Source organism: Cynocephalus volans, chromosome 2 (assembly GCF_027409185.1).
Source record: "Cynocephalus volans isolate mCynVol1 chromosome 2, mCynVol1.pri, whole genome shotgun sequence".
In the NCBI taxonomy this organism is placed as follows: Eukaryota; Metazoa; Chordata; class Mammalia; order Dermoptera; family Cynocephalidae; genus Cynocephalus; species Cynocephalus volans.
In genome coordinates this window covers 190510033-190526723 of record NC_084461.1, presented here as the reverse complement: position 1 = coordinate 190526723, position 16691 = coordinate 190510033, and the positions used below count along the sequence as shown (strand labels likewise).

Here is a 16691-nt window from a genome sequence, read left to right as displayed (position 1 = left end):
ATGTAGCTTGGGGGGAAGGGGCAGGAGGGCCCTGGGTTGAGGTCTGGTCCCATCACTTAAGTCTCTTGCTGGGTGACTTCGAGTGAATTAGGATGTCTCTGGGCCTCAGTTTCCTCACCTGTAAAATGGGGTCAATAACACCTCCCTAGGTTCCTGGGTAAGCATGCTTGGGGTAAGGGCTGGGCTGGACACCATATCCCAGCACTGCCACATGGGAGCAGCTGCCATGAGAGAAGAAAGATGCTGCTGCCTGTTGATGACAGGCCCAGGAGGGGGCAGCCAACAGATTTGGAGAAGGTTCTGAAACACTCTGAATGGCAGAGGTTCTCCCTGGTACCTAAGAATTTCCTGGGGGCACTTGAGACCCCCTGACCATGTGTCCCGTGGAGGTGGGATCTGGAATCTGCCTTTTTAACAAGTTCCTCGGGGGCCGATGCAGGTAGTACAAGGAGTGCACCTGAAACTGTTCTGACAAGGGTCGGAAGCACACCCAGGGCCGGGCAGTTCACAGAAATGTGTGGGTGATTCAGGTGGGCCTCATGGCCACAAAGTCCAGATTTCCTAGAGGAGAAATCAAGGTTCTTAGGTGAACTTTTTCTATTTTAAAATATTGCGCAGGGCAACCAAAACCCTGTGAAAGGCAGAGTCAGCCCCCAGGCACAAGCTGGCAGTCCCCATGACTGCATCTCTATTCTGAAGGACTAGAATTCAGGGACCAAACAAAGCAGAGACGAAGGTGGGGAAGATGTGGCCTCGGGGCTGGTTTTAAGCCTCACCATGTGAAAGCACTTTGAATGCTGTGAGCCTGAAAGATGGCCTCATTAATGGGGACAAAGTCACCCACCTCTTTCTCCCAGAGGCAGCTCATTCTTGAATAGACTCTTGGCAGCTGACTTGTAATTAGCTGGCTGCAGGGCCAGGCTGTCACCCGGGCCACTCCCACAAGCAAATAGCTACTTAGGGATTGAAAAGTGCTTTCCAAAAGGTAAACACCCTCTGCAAATTCTGTTTACACTTTCCATGGGTTTAATAGGTTCCCTTTCATTATTGATTCTAGGGCAGTTCCAAATAATGAGCCTTTAGGTTTGCCCCTCTCCCCCCACAGGAACCTATTTCTTCTTTTCTCAGGCTCCTGTGAGCATGCGTGCGTGCGTGCGTGTCTGTCTGCATTCTACCTCTTTGTGCTGAGTTTAGGAAATGCTCCAGCCATTAAATTGCATAAGACATAAAACACATCCAACATGGAAGGATGTACACGGTGTACAGTTGGGACAAAAACACAAACTGCTCTTAAACACTTAACTATTGTATGATCCCATGTTTTCAGACTTGATGCACATATCTGTGTGTATCCACACACATGTGTACATGTGTCACTGCATGCACAAGGGGTATCAGTTAAGAAGAGCATGGATTTAGATTTAGGCTCTGTCACTTGCTCATTACTCAGTTTCCTCATCTGTGGATTGGTGATAACAGCAATGCTCCCCTTAGAGGTGACTGGGAAGATGAAACACTGTGGTGCCTGTCACACACCCAGCATAGCACCTAGCATTTAAGTCTTCAGTACATGTTGGATTAATGCTAAGTCTGGAAGGAAGAGAAGTGGGGAGGGGGCACTTTCATTCCCTTTTACTCTTCTGTATTGCTTCAACAGTTTTCAACAACTGCATGTCATATATATATACAACATATATCATATTAGTTTCCTAGGGCTGCCGTAACAAATTACCACAAACTGGGAGGCTGAAAATAACTGAAATTTACTCTCAGTTCTGGAGGCTGGAAGTCAGAAATCCAGGTGTCAGCAGGGCCGTGCTCCCTCTGAAGGCTCTAGGAGAGGACCCCTCCTTGCTTTTTTCAGCTTCTGGTGGCTCCTGGAGTTCCTCGGCTATGGCTACATCCCTCCAGTTTCTGCCTCTGTCTTCACATGGCCATCTTCCCTGTCTCTCTCTGTCCTCTATGCCTCTTATCAGCACTCCAGTCATGAGATTTAGGGGCCACCCTAAGTCCAAGATGATCTCGTCTTGAGCGTCTTAACTAGTTATAGCTGCAAAGACCCTACTTAAAGTCAAGTCACATTCTGAGGTTCCTGGTGGACATGAATTTGAGGGGTCACATTCAAACCACTGTATATATAAAAGCTCTACCACCTCGAATCTACTGACCTCTCAGCTCCCCAATTCTAGGATCCAGGAATTGGTGTCAGCTTCTCCCTCTCCCACAGAGAAGCCTGTCTTTTGTCTGACACCTCGGCTGTCATTTATTCATTTCTGCCACCTGTCGTTTCTTTACCACTCCATCCTTTATTTCATTACCCATTCTTTCCTTTCTTTGCCCAACAGAAGGCATCAGCCCAAGGCCTTTGGAGTCAGGCCTGGGTTCCAGTCCCAGTGCCGTTGAGCACGTTGGACAATCTAGTATCTTACAGTCTTAGTTTCCTCATCTGTGAAATGGAGTCAGAACCTACCAGACAGTACTATTGCTAGATCAAACAGGACAGTGCTTGTGAGAGCCTTGGCACAATGCCTGGCATGTAATAAACACTAAATATATACCTATATATCTACCATTTCTTCAAAAACCTTATAAAGAGTTCCATTTTATTGTGAAAATTTAAACATACCACAGTTAAGAGAATTATATAGTGAATGCTGATATTCCCACCACCAGCCTTTACTGTTACCATTTTGCTCCATTTGCTCTGTCGTCTGTCCAGCTGTCCATCCACTCATCCATCTTACTTCTGATGCACTTCACAGTAAGTGATGGATATTAGTGTGTGCATGTTGTTAACTAGAGGTCAGTATTAAAAATACACAGAACTGTCATTACATCAGACTCGAGGCAAGGGAACAGCACTCAGATGGGGGAGCTGGCTGAAACAGGAAGAGAAGTTTCCCTTTCTCTGTTGCTTCTGAGTCTGGAAGTGTCTGGGGCCACATCTGGGCAACTCCAGGCCCTAAGTCCTTCATGGCCACTAGTGTGGCACACCAGGTGGGGCAGGGGCGTGATGAGTGGCAACCTAGCCTGTCTCCCCTTGCTCTCCCTGCAGCTGGAGCCAGACGGACTGCTGGTGTGGGTGTTGGCCGGTGCCCTGGGGCTCAGCCTCGTCTTCTCTCTCATCGTGGTCCCACTGCGGTGCTTCCAGCTGAGCAAAGTCTATGGCTTCTGCCTTCTCCTCTTCTACTTGAACTTCCTCGTCGTGGCCCTGCTCACTGAATTTGGAGTGATTCACTTGAAAAGTGTGTGACTGAAGGCTTATGTCCAAGCCTGCCTGGTGGTGTGGAGGGGGCACCACAGCAGGCACCCCACAGCCTCCTGTGAGGGGAGGACTGGGGACAGGAGCACCTTCTGCAGAGCCATGTGGGCACTAGTGGGTGCAGACTCCCATGGTGGCTCTCGCTGCTAGAGGTCTGAAGTTGCTCCTGTATGCAGGGAGAACAACTAAGTCTCTCTTCCTGACAGCACCCAACAGCCTCATTGGTGGGACTCTGGAGACTGGGCTTTGCTGTGCAGTGAGTTCCAGACAGAAGCTAGACCTCCTTGAGTTAGCTCCAGAGTCTCTCTGTGGACGGCAGGGGTTTGGGGCAGAAGGAGATTCTATGCTGGAAGACCCCGGAAGCATTCAGGGCTGGAGGCAGCTGTAGAGGTGCAGCCCCTGCCTGCCCCCTACTGGGCTTCAGGCCTTCCCGCACCTTCTTGGGGCTCGGAATCAAGGCAACTTGGACCCAAGGGGGAGCTCTAGAGCTGCACCATCTGATGGAAATAGAATGAGAGCCATGCTTAATTTTGGATTTTTTAGTTGCCATGTTAATAAAGCCAATAGAAGCAGGTTAAAGTAACAATAATACATTTTATTGAACCCAGTGGCTCAAAAATGCCTTTGGCCCATGGAACTGCCACATCAGTCTCCACCATGTCAGACAGCATGACTCCAGACGCTTGCTCTAGAACTCTGCGGCTGGCTGTTGCACACTCTCTGCTCAAACCTTCAGTCTCCCGAGCTGCAAACAGGAGTCAGTCTGTGCCTGTGCCTACCTCAGGGAAGCCCTGGGCTGGGGGCTCCAGTGCCTGCGAGTTCAGGGGGGACAGTGAGTGGTCCCCAGTGCCTTCTTGTTGTCAGGCAGTGACCCTAGCTTTTAAATGAGCAACTCTTCACTTTGTGTTATTGCCTTATGCTGGTAGTAAAGAAAGGGCATTCAAGTATCTTTTTTCCAAATAAAAAATGGTAAAATATTTCAAGTATACTGAAAATAACATGCATCCAACTCTTACCAGTTCTTCCTTACCTGTGGCCAGGTGATGTGTGGCTGATCCCAGGGTTTCATGGCAAAGGGGTAGGGCTGAGGTGGGGTCAGGAAGGGCCATGGGTGGGACCACTCCCCTTTCCCCACAACCCTGGAAGTCATAAGGCAGCAGCCACATTTACAAAGCAGAGGCTCTTTTATTAATATGCCAGAAATCAGGAGACACAGTGGGTTTTCTAGGTAACAAATCACCAGTGTACAAAACCTTACAGCGTTGCTCCCGTGATCCATACAAAATGATTGTCCTCGTGGTGTAGAGTAAGGCTGGGGCTGGGGGAGGGGAAGCAAGGAGGGGCCCGAGGGCGTTCCCCCCCCCCAGAGCTCTTTTGCCGCCGCTGCCAGGGCACCAGTGTCACTTGGTTGCACTCAGCTGTGACATGAGGGGGAGTGAGAGGGCATCTGAGCTAGATGATGGCCCGGGGCCCTCAGCTCACAGCTGGGGGTGACACCTATTCCCTGCTGGTGGGCAAGTTTGAGGATCAACTTGGCAGAGGCCACAGGTGACCTCATGGGGACAGTCATCCTTAGCCTTAGTGACAAGGGCTGGAGTCTGGCCCGTCACATCTGTTGCCACTCTGCATTCATTGGTCCTGGCCAAAAGCAGGGCTTTTCTCAGGACAGGGCTGCAAGGATGGACTAGTTAACTCATCCTACCTGTCCTGGAACTAGCCCTCACACCTGGTGGGGGGGATCCCAACTGCTCTGGGCCACCAGGGTGACTGCTGGGCCCTGGCGCCCCTCCCTGGAGGGGACCAGAATGAGGCCCAGATGCTCAGGTTGGAGGATCCATGCCCTCCTTCAGAAGCTGCCTCTTAATCCCTGCTTCCAAAATGCCCGTTTCAGTACACAAAAGCTAAAAGGCACCCAGTTGTGCAAATAAAGTTCCTTCTCCGGAGAGGGGAAGGGCTTCTGGCCTGCAGGTCCCTGTGATGGCCGCAAGCCCTCCAGAGATGAAGAGGACAATGTCGGTCTCCCGACTCCCGTGGGAATAACAGTGGTTCTCAATGATTCTTTGTTTTCCCAAAGGGCTGTGCTTTAAATGAAAACATATGCCACTTCTCCCTGGGGAAGGTGAGAACTGTGTTGTGTTGGCTGTGGGAACCAGCCTGGCCTTGGAGGTGGCTGGGGAGAGCAGGGTGGCGGGACCAGGTACTACTCTCCTGGGGTCAGGCTCTGCCCCACCTGCTCTGTGGCTGGGAAAAGGATGACACCAGGGGGAACCTCCATCCACCCACCTGCCAAAGTCACGAGAAGCAGTGGAGGCAGCTGGGAAGCTGGGGTTAGCCCAGGATGCCCACTGGTGGCTGCCTCCCACACCCTCTCCACACCCTCCATCTTGCTTGCCTCTGTGGTCCAGGAGAGCCTCACTGGAGCAACTTCTGCTCTCACCTGCTTCTGCCACCACCGCCACCACTGTCCACTGTGCTGGCACCCCCATGGCCTGCTCTGGCTTCAAGCACCTGTCCCACCTGGACCATGCCTGGATATGTAGAACTCCCATGAAGTACCAGGGGAATTTGGTTAATCGAGTGTTCATCAGAACCTACTTCTGCACCAACCAATCTTCTAGTGGAAACCCCAGGGCGAGCTGAGTCCTCACTCCTGCTCCAGCTTCCAGGGAGGTCGACTGCCCCAGGGGAGGTGGAAGCTGGGCCAAGCTCAGCTGCAGCGATGCCCCACAGTGAGCTGTCTCTGTGTGGTTTGCTCCAATTGTGACAGTGGCATCTAACGCACATGTGTGACAGCTCTGCTATCATCCTTAGCACAATCCTTAATGAATGAAAAAGTCACTTTGTTCAAATAGGTAAATCACAAGGAAAAGGGATTTAGTTTAGAAAACCCATCCCAGGAATTGGCCCGGCATTGTGCCTGCTGTCCTCTTCCTGCTAGGCCTAGGTTCCACAGGAGGCAACTGTAGAAGGATTTTCGGCAACAAAGGTTAAACAAGAGTATGGGAGAGAAGGCTTGCCGAGCCAGGAGACGAAATTGGTCAGCGTGATCTCTGGCTGCCCAACACTGGCTAAGGGAACTCTGACCACATGAGTCTAATCACACCCCTGGATCCCTCTTTTCATGAGGTCCTGGGCATCGGTCTCCCAAAGGAACGTTCTAGTACATTATCATAGAGACAAATACCACCCCCAGGGATTTGGGTGCTTTCCTTCCTAAGTGGTTTTGTCCCTAAAGCAAGACACAGAAACACGTGATGTGGCTGCAGGGAACATTAGTGGAGACACTGCCAGGTAGGATGGAAGCCTGAAGCTACAGCAGAAGACAGGCTTGGATTGGGCCTAGCAAGGTCCAGCTTCCTTTGCAGGCAAGCCCTGTAGAGATTGGCAGAATCTATCCAAGTGGTCTTCTTGTGAAGGGGACTTCTGGAGCTTTCCATGTTAGGAAGAGTTCATACACAGTGGCCTAACTGCCCCCAAACCAAACTGACTCATGGAGTTAAGGGAAACAGGGCAAGGTGGTTATAAACCAAACCCCATCTTGTCTTTTTGTTTCTTCCTCTCTATAAATATGTGCATATATATGAATATGTGTATATGTGTGTGTGTATATATATATATATATATATATATATACATACACGTTATTCTGATACATCATAGTAAAATAATACTATTGTGTTATTGCATAGAAGAGATGGCTGCTGCGCGCTGGGGCTAGGTGACAGTCTGGGAGCGCTGGCGACTCCCTGGGGGCTGCTGCACTGCAGGGACTGCGCTGCGGCTAAGCTGCTGCTGCTGTTCCTCTTGCTCCCGGGTGTGCTCCTCGTACCACTCCTACAGCAAGAGCAGGCAGGGGCTGAGGGGCCGCACCCTGCCAGCCAACCCCCCGTACCCCCCCGCCACACCTCCCCCAGCCTGACCAGGTGAGCCACAGGGTGCGGGTCCCACAGCCACCACCAGCTGGCAGGAGCATGTCTCTGCCTGCTGGGTGGGGGCCATTCAGGAAGGAGCAGGCAGAGCTGCCAGACCCGCCCAACTGGGACTGATACTCCCTCACTTGCCTGGCCATGCTGGGAATTCTGAATATGGCCCCAAATAGATTTTTTTTTGTAGCTGGCCTGTAGGGGATCCAAGCCCTTGCCTTGGTGTTATTACATTGTGCCATGAGCCAGCCCTTTTGCTTCAATTTTTCTTTCTCCCCCAAACAGAGAAATTACAATGAAATCTTTTCCTTATTAGAGGTTGACACACCTCCTGGTAAATTGTGCTTGGCACGTACCATTTCTAAACAAGGCCCAGGTAGTCATAATCCTCACCCTTTATGTGTAAATGTAATATTTTGTCACTCACAAAGGGATTCCCCCATGTTATCCCTTTTGAGCTTGGCAGGAATTGTGTCCCCATTTTACACAAGGGAAAACCGAGGTGCAGAAGCTGTATCAAGTTGAGTGCCTCTCCTAACTCCCACATTGCTTTTGCCACCCTCCAGTAGGGCTGGGAAGGCATTTTGGAAAAAATTAACTTGCCCACCTAAGACTATTACTGTTATAACATTTGATGCTTTAAAATGATTAAGGAATTAAAAAGTATACCCTACATTTTTAAAGAATCTGAGCCACAGAACTTTAGAGCTTAAAGAATTGTAAGTACTTTAGAGACGGTCTAGTTCTATGCCCCCTCATTTTACAGAGGTGGAAACTGAGGTCTAGAGCTCAGGGACAGGCAGAAGGTGGAGGACAAGGGTAAGCACACCTCTCTATGTGCACCTGAGTGTGTGCTCTCCTGAAGTCATCCCAGATGCTCTGCAAGGAAGACTGTCCCCCTTTCACAGATGTAGATGCACCAAGTGACCTGCCCAAGGCCACCAAGCCAGGAATGGAACCCAGGGCTGGGGCTCATATTGGGGCTCATATTATTTTCACATATCTGTGACACCAGTTCAGTAAGCCACTATATTTATCTGCCCAAAGAACACTGACTATAATCTCTTGCATGTCTAAAGAGAATGTATGTCAGTTCAGGAACTGCAGTCCCCGAGCCTTTCGGGTGTGGACACTGGTTTCTATTGTTCTTGTGGAATAGAAGGGCTTCCAGCTGTTAGAATGCCAGAAAACAGAGTGTGGCCACTGTGGCTGGTGTAGGAGACCCTCCCCAGAGCCCTGGGGACCCTGAGGTAGAAGGAAAGACCCAAAGCAGGGCACATAAACTGGTGGCCTCTGGTCTGTGGGTTCTGGATGGGAGGCACATGGTGCCAGTCCACATGCTGCTTTACAAGATATTTTACTTATTTGTCAATATAGAAAGTATAAAAAAGAATTGACTTCTGCCTTCTCTGAAATTAAAACAAAAAATCCCCAATCAATCAAAAAACCCAATGACCTGGGTACAGAAGGGCCTCATGCCTATCAGGCAACCTTCGTCTGGAACTGGGAAGGGGCTGCCCTCTTTGGACAAACAGGTCCTTACCAGTTCGCCATGGTGCCCACCCCTCCCAGTTTGCTCATTATGTTTCCTGCTGTTTGAGTTTGCAGCTGCGGCACAGAGCAAAAGATGGAGAGGAGGTTCTGGAGAATTCCCAAGGGGCATACTATGGTAGGCCAGACAGGAGAGCTATCTACCTTAGTTCTAGACACCAACGGTAGTGGTCCCAACAGATGATCCCATTTCCCAGGTGAGCCTTGACCTCTACTCAGATCGGGACTGTAGAAGCAGCCCCCTGCTCATCAGGGGCAAGACTTCCCAGGACAGGAGCTGGGGTGAGGAGTCAGGCAGTGTGGTTGGCAGTGCCCCTACCTTTATCTCCTCCTGGTACATCTTTAGGCTCAGGTCGCTTTTGGTCCTTGATCTCCGTCCCAGGAATACCGCAGAACTTTGCTAGAGAACAGCAGAGGCTCCAGGGCTCAGCTGCAGACAGGTGCCTGTCCCATCCATGTGAGGGACCTGGTGCTGTGTCATAGCTGGCCCCTTCCACTCCACTGGCTTTTGCAATGGTGCCACCCAGAAGTGTCACCAGCACTTGACGGCAGGCAATCACGCTAGGCTAAAACCCACCTCCTCTGATGGATAAGGCCTGTGGCTCCTCACCTGGTACCTCTCCATCTGAGAGAGGGTCTCCAGCAGCCGAGTGACATCTGAGGAAGATCCGCGTGTCTCCCGGTAGAGCTCCAGGACAGCGACCAGCTCTTCTTTGGAGATTTCCTTCTCAAGGGTGATGCCACTGTCAACTGCAAGAAGGGAGGGTGAGGGTGGGAAGGAATCAGGCCTCAGAGTCACCAATTGGGCTTGGTCTTGTTAAGCCATCCTCCCTGGCACCCCTATGCATGGTCTTAAGGTTCCTTATCCAAGAAAATTCTGGATCAGCACGACCACCTAGAGCTCCCCTCCCTTCCCCTGACTTTGCTGTGGGTGTCAGGTCTAGCCATCAGCTTACAGGGAACAGAGGGCTTCAGGAGCAAGTCTCCAAGCAAAAGGAAAATGGTCAGACAGCCTGCTGCAACAGAGATTCGGGAACAAGTAGTAAGAGTTGCAGGCAGTTTTGATGAAGAATTTGGAGAGAATGAAGGATCAGCATGCAGAAGACTGCAACATAGGAAAAGGGAGGCAATTAAAGCCAGGCCAATCAAGTTGCAGAAGGAATCGCCTTGCAGTAAAAAATATACCATTTAAATCAAGAACCACAGTATGAACATATTATTTGGAAAAGCGGAGATAACTAAAGGAAGAAAGAACTAAGAGTTAAAAGTCTCTGGGAGGAGTCACAGGAAAGGTAGGACAAAGGTTTGCTGTTTCCACCATAAGCCTTTGTCTACTTGATTTTTCTTAAACTATTACATGTACTATTTTTATTTAAAAATAAGATCATGAGGGCCGGCCCATGGCTCACTTGGGAGAGTGTGGTGCTGATAACACCAAGGCCACGGGTTCGGATCCCTATATAGGGATGGCCAGTTAGCTCACTTGGGAGAGCGTGGTGCTGACAACACCAAGTCAAGTGTTAAGATCCCCTTACCGGTCATCTTTTAAAAAAAAATAAATAAATAAAAATAAAAAATAAAATTAGATCATGTGCATTTTTCTGTCATTAAAAATATTTGAAAATTAACACAAATAAGAGATCTAGAAAGACAAGCCAGATAAATGAGCTGAATTGCCAGAGGCTGGACAACTGGACAGCTGAACTGCCAGACCGTCAGCCAGGCAGACAGCTGGACAGCCAGCCATTCAGCAAGCAAGCCGAACAGCCAGGCAGACAGACAGCCAGACAGCCAGATAGCTGGATGTGCAGCAGGCAGCACATGACCAAGACATGACTCCCTACACGGACCTTCCGAGTCCTGGTTCTTGCGGCTATAGTTCATCCGGAAGACGAAGGCCTCGAGGATGAAGGCCACGATGATAGTCATCACCACCTGGCCAAGGGCAGAGGGGGCAGGGAGTGAGGGGTGTGTGGGGGCTTGCTGCTGCAGGGCCCACACCCAACAGAGTCCAGTTAGACATGACCCCAGCCCCTTCCTCCCTGGCACTGCAGCCAAAGGGCAGGGGCAGCTGGAGACTTGGAAGTTAAAGAGTGAAGGGTTTTCTGTGGCTGGGGACCTACCATGGTCACGATGTAAAAGGTCATGAAGTAGAGGCGGCTCCAATGGGAGGTCTGAGAGGTGACACCTTCCTGGACACAGAAAGAGGCAGCCAGTGAGCGAGCACCCAGGCAGGCCCAGGTCACTGTCTACTTAGGCTGCTCCATGTCCCCATGCCCAGAGCCTGGCCCACGGGCTCTTCACAGACCCTTCCTGATGTGCCTTTGGTTGTGGGAGACAGGGAAGAGGCAGCTCACTCCCCTGGTCTAAACATTCCTTCATGCTGTGTGAGCCCTGGACACTTTGCAGACAGATGGCTGGACTCAGGACTACCACAGGCAGTCTTTATCCTAAGTAGGGATGGGACTTGGCAGAGCTTAGGGAATGGGCAAAGAACCAGCAATCCTTGCCACACTGCTTCTTGACTGAAATGCCACCTCCATGACGGTGGGAGACAGTACAGAGATTCAGAGGCTAACTGACCTTTCCTGGCTGCTGGGGGTGTGGTGGGGAACAAAGGTGAAAGCCAAGCCCAACATATGCTGAGAGCAGTGGCTCCAGCCCATCCTGGGGCCCCTGCAGAACACCAACCCAGCAAGATTAGGACCCTGAACTCTGCAGGGTGCGGGAAAAGCAAGGCAGCCCACACTGTGTGAGGGAGACCCACCTCCAGGAGCAGACTTCAAGCCTTACCATGATGATGTACCAGTTGTTGACAACTGTGAGCTCAAACAAGGTCACTGCCAAAGGAAGGGGGAAAAAGAAGTGTCTTGATCAGACCCACTTCTTCAAAGTCACTTTCAAGTGGCCTCTCTCCACCTATCCTGGGTACCATGCTCTAAAATGGTGGCATCCCCACATGCCAGCTTGGGCTGCGGTCTCCAGGAAGGATAAGCCCAGGCCCTCCCTGAGTGCATGTCCACAGAGAGTTTTGCCATCTTGGCCTGTCCCCAAAAGGTGCGCCCTTTGTCTCAGCAGCCCATGATGGACCAGGGCTGGGGTGGGGGACTGGGGAAAAGAACATCCACACTTGCTCGGTGCAGATCTGGGATGTCTTGGGGGCTCCCCCTTCCTCTTGAGGCACCGTGTCCGGCAGGGCCACTTCCCTCTGCCCCACTCCCCCCGGGCCTCTTCATGGAACTGGGAGGCAGAGCAGAGCTGTGGGGGGCAGCAGCACAGCACAGGGCAGCACTGGTGTGGCTGGGTCGACCCTGTGACTGGCATTGGGATGGGGGGGTACCCTAGTACTGGGCTGTACCCCTCCCAGCCAAGGCCTGGACTCCACCCCTAAGGCTGGGCAGACCACATCTCCCACCTGGGCCAGAGAGGACTCTAGAAAGTGTGGCCAACAGCTCGGGAAGCTCAGACAGCTTTGCTATGCTTTGCTATGTCAAAAGGGGCATGTGCCGGGAATGTCCCATCTGTGGTTTCTCCACTCACCAAAGCTGTTGAGGATGTTGTCAAAATTGTTGAGATAGTAGTAGCCTTCCTCCACGACCGTCTTGTTGCCCACGGTGTGATTGAGCCAGCGGTAGGCATCTGCCACTGTACTTGCACTGGCCGGGAAGACAAAGAGGCAGAGGGAGGTCACAAGACAAGTGCTCACCTTGATAGAGGACAGAAAGTTTGAGCAAACTGGGTCTGACCAAAAATCTTTCTATGCTGCCCAGCCTGGTTCCTGCCCAGCCCTCTCTAGCTCTCGTTCCTGCTGAAGCTCTCAGCGCTTCCCCTGTCGGCTCTGCTGGGAACCACGGGGCTCACCTCCCTGTGGTCTTCTCGCAGCCACCTGCTGGGGAAGGAAGAAAGAGGTGCACGCCTCCCCTGCAGCTCCCCAGTCTAGGGTTTGCTCCTAAGGCAGGTGTTACAGGCAACCATCCTCGGGAGGGAGAATTCCTCACAGGCTTCTCCAGCACTTGGCCTAAATGCATCCATGGTGGCACAGGTTTTGTTTGCCCTGTTTTGAGGAGATCTTATTTGCCACCATCCTCCCAATCCCTCATGACTGTTCTAATAAAATCCATGCTGATGTTGCTAAAAGTCTAGTGCTTGGGCCATCAGGGCACTTGTTTAGAAGGTGGAGACACACTGCATCAGATACACGGAGGCCTGAAACCTTCACTTTGAGAAGCCCCCTGGTGACTCTGATACACTCTAAAGTTCATGACCTACTACTGCCCCAGGCTGCTGGATCTGAAATCAGCTCGACACTCAAACTGGCTACACGTGTCTTTGTAAAACTTTTTCTTTATCAGTGCTTGAGACCATAAGAATCCAAGAGTAAAGAGAACACTGTGAGTGGAGAATGGGTGGCAGAGTACACTGATTTCACTGTGGAGGAAGGCAAGAGAAGGGAAAGGGGAGGTCGTGGGAGGTTTTGTGCTGGCTCTCCAGCCCTGACCCCAACAATCTTCCCATTGTGGGTCTGTCTGCCTCAGCCTAACAGGCTGTTCCTAGGAGACCTGTCTAGGCCCAGGGTGAGCTGATGGAGACCCAACTGGAGAGTGCGTAGACCCGCTTGGGGGATGGGGACGGAAACTTGCCAGACGGGCAGGGCCGGGCTCCGCTACTCACTTGCAGCAGTTGGGGTAGAGGATTCCACAGAAGAATTCCATGCCCACAATAGCGAAGGAGTAGTAGAAGATGAGCAGGGTGAGGCCCAGGCTGGAGAGGAGGGTCAAAGAGCCAGATGATTTAGGGGCGGGAAGGCGGAGGGCAACCCCAGCACCCCAGGCCCACTGAGCTGACTGAAGGAGAGGCATGCCCCTAGCCAGGTTCACCAGCTGGAAAGTGCCTGCAGGGAAGGGGCCTCATGTTCAGGTCTGGGGTAAAAAATGGCTCAGTTCAGGACTCTATTAGCAGATGCCCCTTTACCAGAGATTCACCCCTTACCTGTGAAGGTAGACTCACAGGTGACCCCTTACCTGTGAATGTAGACACAGGTGGTAAGTGAGTTGACAGCTCCCTGCCCTCCCTACTAAATATCTCAGATAGGTCAGTGGAGAAAACTGGTGCCCGGGAGACCTGTGGGGTGGAGTTCAGGCTCCTTGGAGACCCATCAGACCCTCGATTCCAGTCCTTCCTGGGAGGCCTCCTTCTCCTTACTGTCACCCAGCTGCCCACCCCCACTGTGCACAAGCCTCACAGTGCCTGCACCTGCGAGCTGAGAGACAGGGCAGTACCTGGCCATCCGTGGCAGCAGCTCGAACATGGTGTCCAGCACATTGCGGTAACGCTTTTTCAATTTAAACAACCTGAGCAACAGGAGGACAGCAGGTCACTTACAGATGCAAGGGGCATGGCCTCAGCCTCCTTCCTTCAGAATGTGCCAGAGCCCTGCCTTCCAAACCACGTGGTAAAGACACACTGAGGGGCCCCTCGTCCACCTGAGCGTCTACATCCCTCAGAGCCATCAGCCCCAGCAGGTGGTTAGGGACAGTGGCAGCCCCAGGACATCAGGGCTGGACAGGGCCTCTCCCTGGGAGAAGCAGAGCCACCTGTGTCTCCTCACAGGATCTTACGTGGTGAGGAGGTAGCAGTGACCATCCTCTAGCTTGCAAATGAAGCAGGAGGCTCTGGGAGGGGCAAGGCCTTGCTCCAGATGGTGTGGCAAACCCAGGCAGGAGGGAACAGAGCCCACGCCTACAGAGGAGCTGGGTGTGCGTGGCTCATCAGTACAGAGCGGGTAGTGGGGAGAGAAGCGGACATGTGGGCCCAGCCCCAGGCCACCACTGCCAGGGCGGGGAGACGCTGCCCCGGGACCACCTTCCCCACACCTCCTCCTCTCCTCCTGGGAAGGATGGGAGTGGACGCAGATGGGACAGCAGCTGAGTCAGGAGGAAAACCCGGGCTTCTGAGACTTGAGGCCCCTGATTAGGCACAGACATTCAGTGGAGCAAGGCTCTCCTGACCTCCTACTGTAGTCCCTGGGGAAAGGGTAGAATCTGCATGAGGGGATTTCTTGAGCCAGAAAAGCCCCAGGGCTCCTTAAAGTCCCTTCAGATCCTCAGACCTGTGGCTGTGACTTGTGACTCTGAGCAAGTGGGCTCCTGGGGCCGCAGCGGATCCACCCCAGGCAGGTTTCTCTGCCAGTCAGAGGCGCCTGGCGCCAGTGAGGTAAGGAGGCATGGTCAGCTTGCATGCCCTCACAGGTGATGATTGTGACCCCATGGTGTTTCTGCAGGGGCATGACATCTGGGACATGAGCTTGAGTCTCCTGGCTCATTCAGGTTACTGCTCAGACTAGTCCAGGGCTTTCCCACCCTCGCCGACCCCAGCACTGCCCCATCACCTCAGCAGCTGCAGGGGACGCAGGACCACTATGAAATAGAAAGGCTCCATGTTGAGGGCCAGGGCCAGCAGTCCCAGGAAGGCAAACACAGTGACAGAGAAGTCGAACCTGGGGGAGGGGAGAAGCCATGATCCATTCAGTGACCCCTGAGCCTCCCCCATGACTGCTCACCTTTCCCAGCCCTGCTCTCTGCCACCCTTCCAAGGAGCTCAGAGACACCAGCCATGGCAAAAGCAACAGCCGGCCCCAGGGAGCAACTCCCTGCCACCTCAGGGCATCTGAGTTTGACTTGGCCAGGCCTCAGCCATAGCAGTCTTGGGGGTCAGGCCTCGATGCTCTGACCCCTGGGGCTGAAACGCCCAGGAATCCCCTCCTGAGGACCCACTGCTGGTCTTATGACAGGGCGGACAGAGCACCAGCCTCCGCAGTACCAAAGAGACATCTGCTTACACTGGGGATCTGCCCGTCCCCAAGGAACTCACTGAGGGAGGGGGGCAGGACCTTCTGGTGAGAGTCTCACCAGAGAACAGCCCGCCCTGCCTTAAGACGGAGGGTCCTTTCTCCCCCACAGACACACAAGGTGTATGTCCTTACTGTTCTTCCCCACTCTTCTCTGTTTATTCACTTGTTTTACTCTCACGACCCGAGACCTCGTGGGTATAGCCTGATTTCACGGGTGAGTTAACTTTAATGGGGTAAGTGACCTCCCGACCTCTCCAAGGAAAGGGAGAAGGGCCATGTGGTTCTTTTCCACTGCTAAACAAGGGAGGTGGTAGAACCTTCTCCTCTGTGGGTGCTATGGTTTTTGTGAAGGAGAAAAATCTTAATGACTCAGCAAGAGCCAACCAGCCTAAGGAACCTTGAGAGGCCATTTGCAGAAGGACTGGCCTAAGTGGCCTAAGAGGCTTCAGACAAGAGACTAGTCCTGGGGACTTCCTGAGCTGGGGCAGAACTGCTCCAGGAAGACAGGGGGCTCGGCCTGTCCTCAGACCTTCATTCTGCACCTCCAGAAACACCATGGATATTGGGTGTGTGCAGGGATCCACGGGTAAGAAATCTGCTCTTCACTTACAGGTTCCACCCAGAGGACAGGTACTCCACAGGGCCCAGGCCGGCAACCTTCAGGAACAGCTCCACCCCATAGACTGTGGATGGGAGGAGGCAGTCAGTGGCAGCTCCTCCACATCCTCTCCCACACCTGGCTGGGCTCCTCTGCAGCCTCCAGCCTCCCCACAGGCCGTGTGCCCGCCAGACAGAGCCCAGGTCACTCCCACGCCCACTGTGAGAGCTTGTGCTCTGGGAGAGGGCCCAGCCCAGATAGTGGTCAACTGGGACAACTGGCTTAGAAGGGAAACACTTCCTTCCCCTCTTCAGGAATGGCCCGGCCATCCATCTGTTCATCCAGCAGATCTTTCCTGAGCACCTCTTGAGTGCCAGGTATTACGTGGGTGCTGGGCATGCAACAGTGAACAGGGAATGGCAGTGCCTGCTGGCACAGAGCTTGGAATCTAGACAGTAGGAAAGACAAGTAAACAGGGATGATGACATGGTGTGTTCATGGACAGAC

At 52.6% G+C, this 16691-nt stretch overlaps 2 protein-coding genes across 5 annotated transcripts in view; one reads left to right on the top strand and one right to left on the bottom strand.

Moving 5' to 3' along the window:
* The window catches only part of SLC8B1 (solute carrier family 8 member B1), a 29883-nt gene extending 26616 nt beyond the window's left edge, over nucleotides 1–3267 (top strand). Inside the window, exon 17 of the mRNA XM_063086828.1 lies at nucleotides 3056–3267. Within this exon, the coding sequence (XP_062942898.1) occupies nucleotides 3056–3253 (198 nt within the window). The 3' untranslated portion in view covers nucleotides 3254–3267. The remainder of the gene's footprint in view (nucleotides 1–3055) is intronic.
* A 1196-nt stretch (nucleotides 3268–4463) lies between these two features.
* TPCN1 (two pore segment channel 1) overlaps nucleotides 4464–16691 on the bottom strand; it is a 62866-nt gene continuing 50638 nt past the window's right edge. For 2 of the 4 annotated variants that reach the window (XM_063086921.1, XM_063086922.1), the window contains exons 18-28: nucleotides 16197–16269; nucleotides 15125–15232; nucleotides 14016–14087; nucleotides 13408–13497; nucleotides 12277–12392; nucleotides 11530–11576; nucleotides 10860–10928; nucleotides 10587–10671; nucleotides 9347–9486; nucleotides 9056–9136; nucleotides 4464–7096 (exon numbers count right to left, since the gene is read on the bottom strand). In XM_063086921.1, the coding sequence (XP_062942991.1) occupies nucleotides 6977–7096; nucleotides 9056–9136; nucleotides 9347–9486; nucleotides 10587–10671; nucleotides 10860–10928; nucleotides 11530–11576; nucleotides 12277–12392; nucleotides 13408–13497; nucleotides 14016–14087; nucleotides 15125–15232; nucleotides 16197–16269 (1001 nt within the window). In that variant the 3' untranslated portion in view covers nucleotides 4464–6976. The remainder of the gene's footprint in view (nucleotides 7097–9055; nucleotides 9137–9346; nucleotides 9487–10586; nucleotides 10672–10859; nucleotides 10929–11529; nucleotides 11577–12276; nucleotides 12393–13407; nucleotides 13498–14015; nucleotides 14088–15124; nucleotides 15233–16196; nucleotides 16270–16691) is intronic. The other 2 variants (XM_063086924.1, XM_063086923.1) reach the window with 2 other exon arrangements.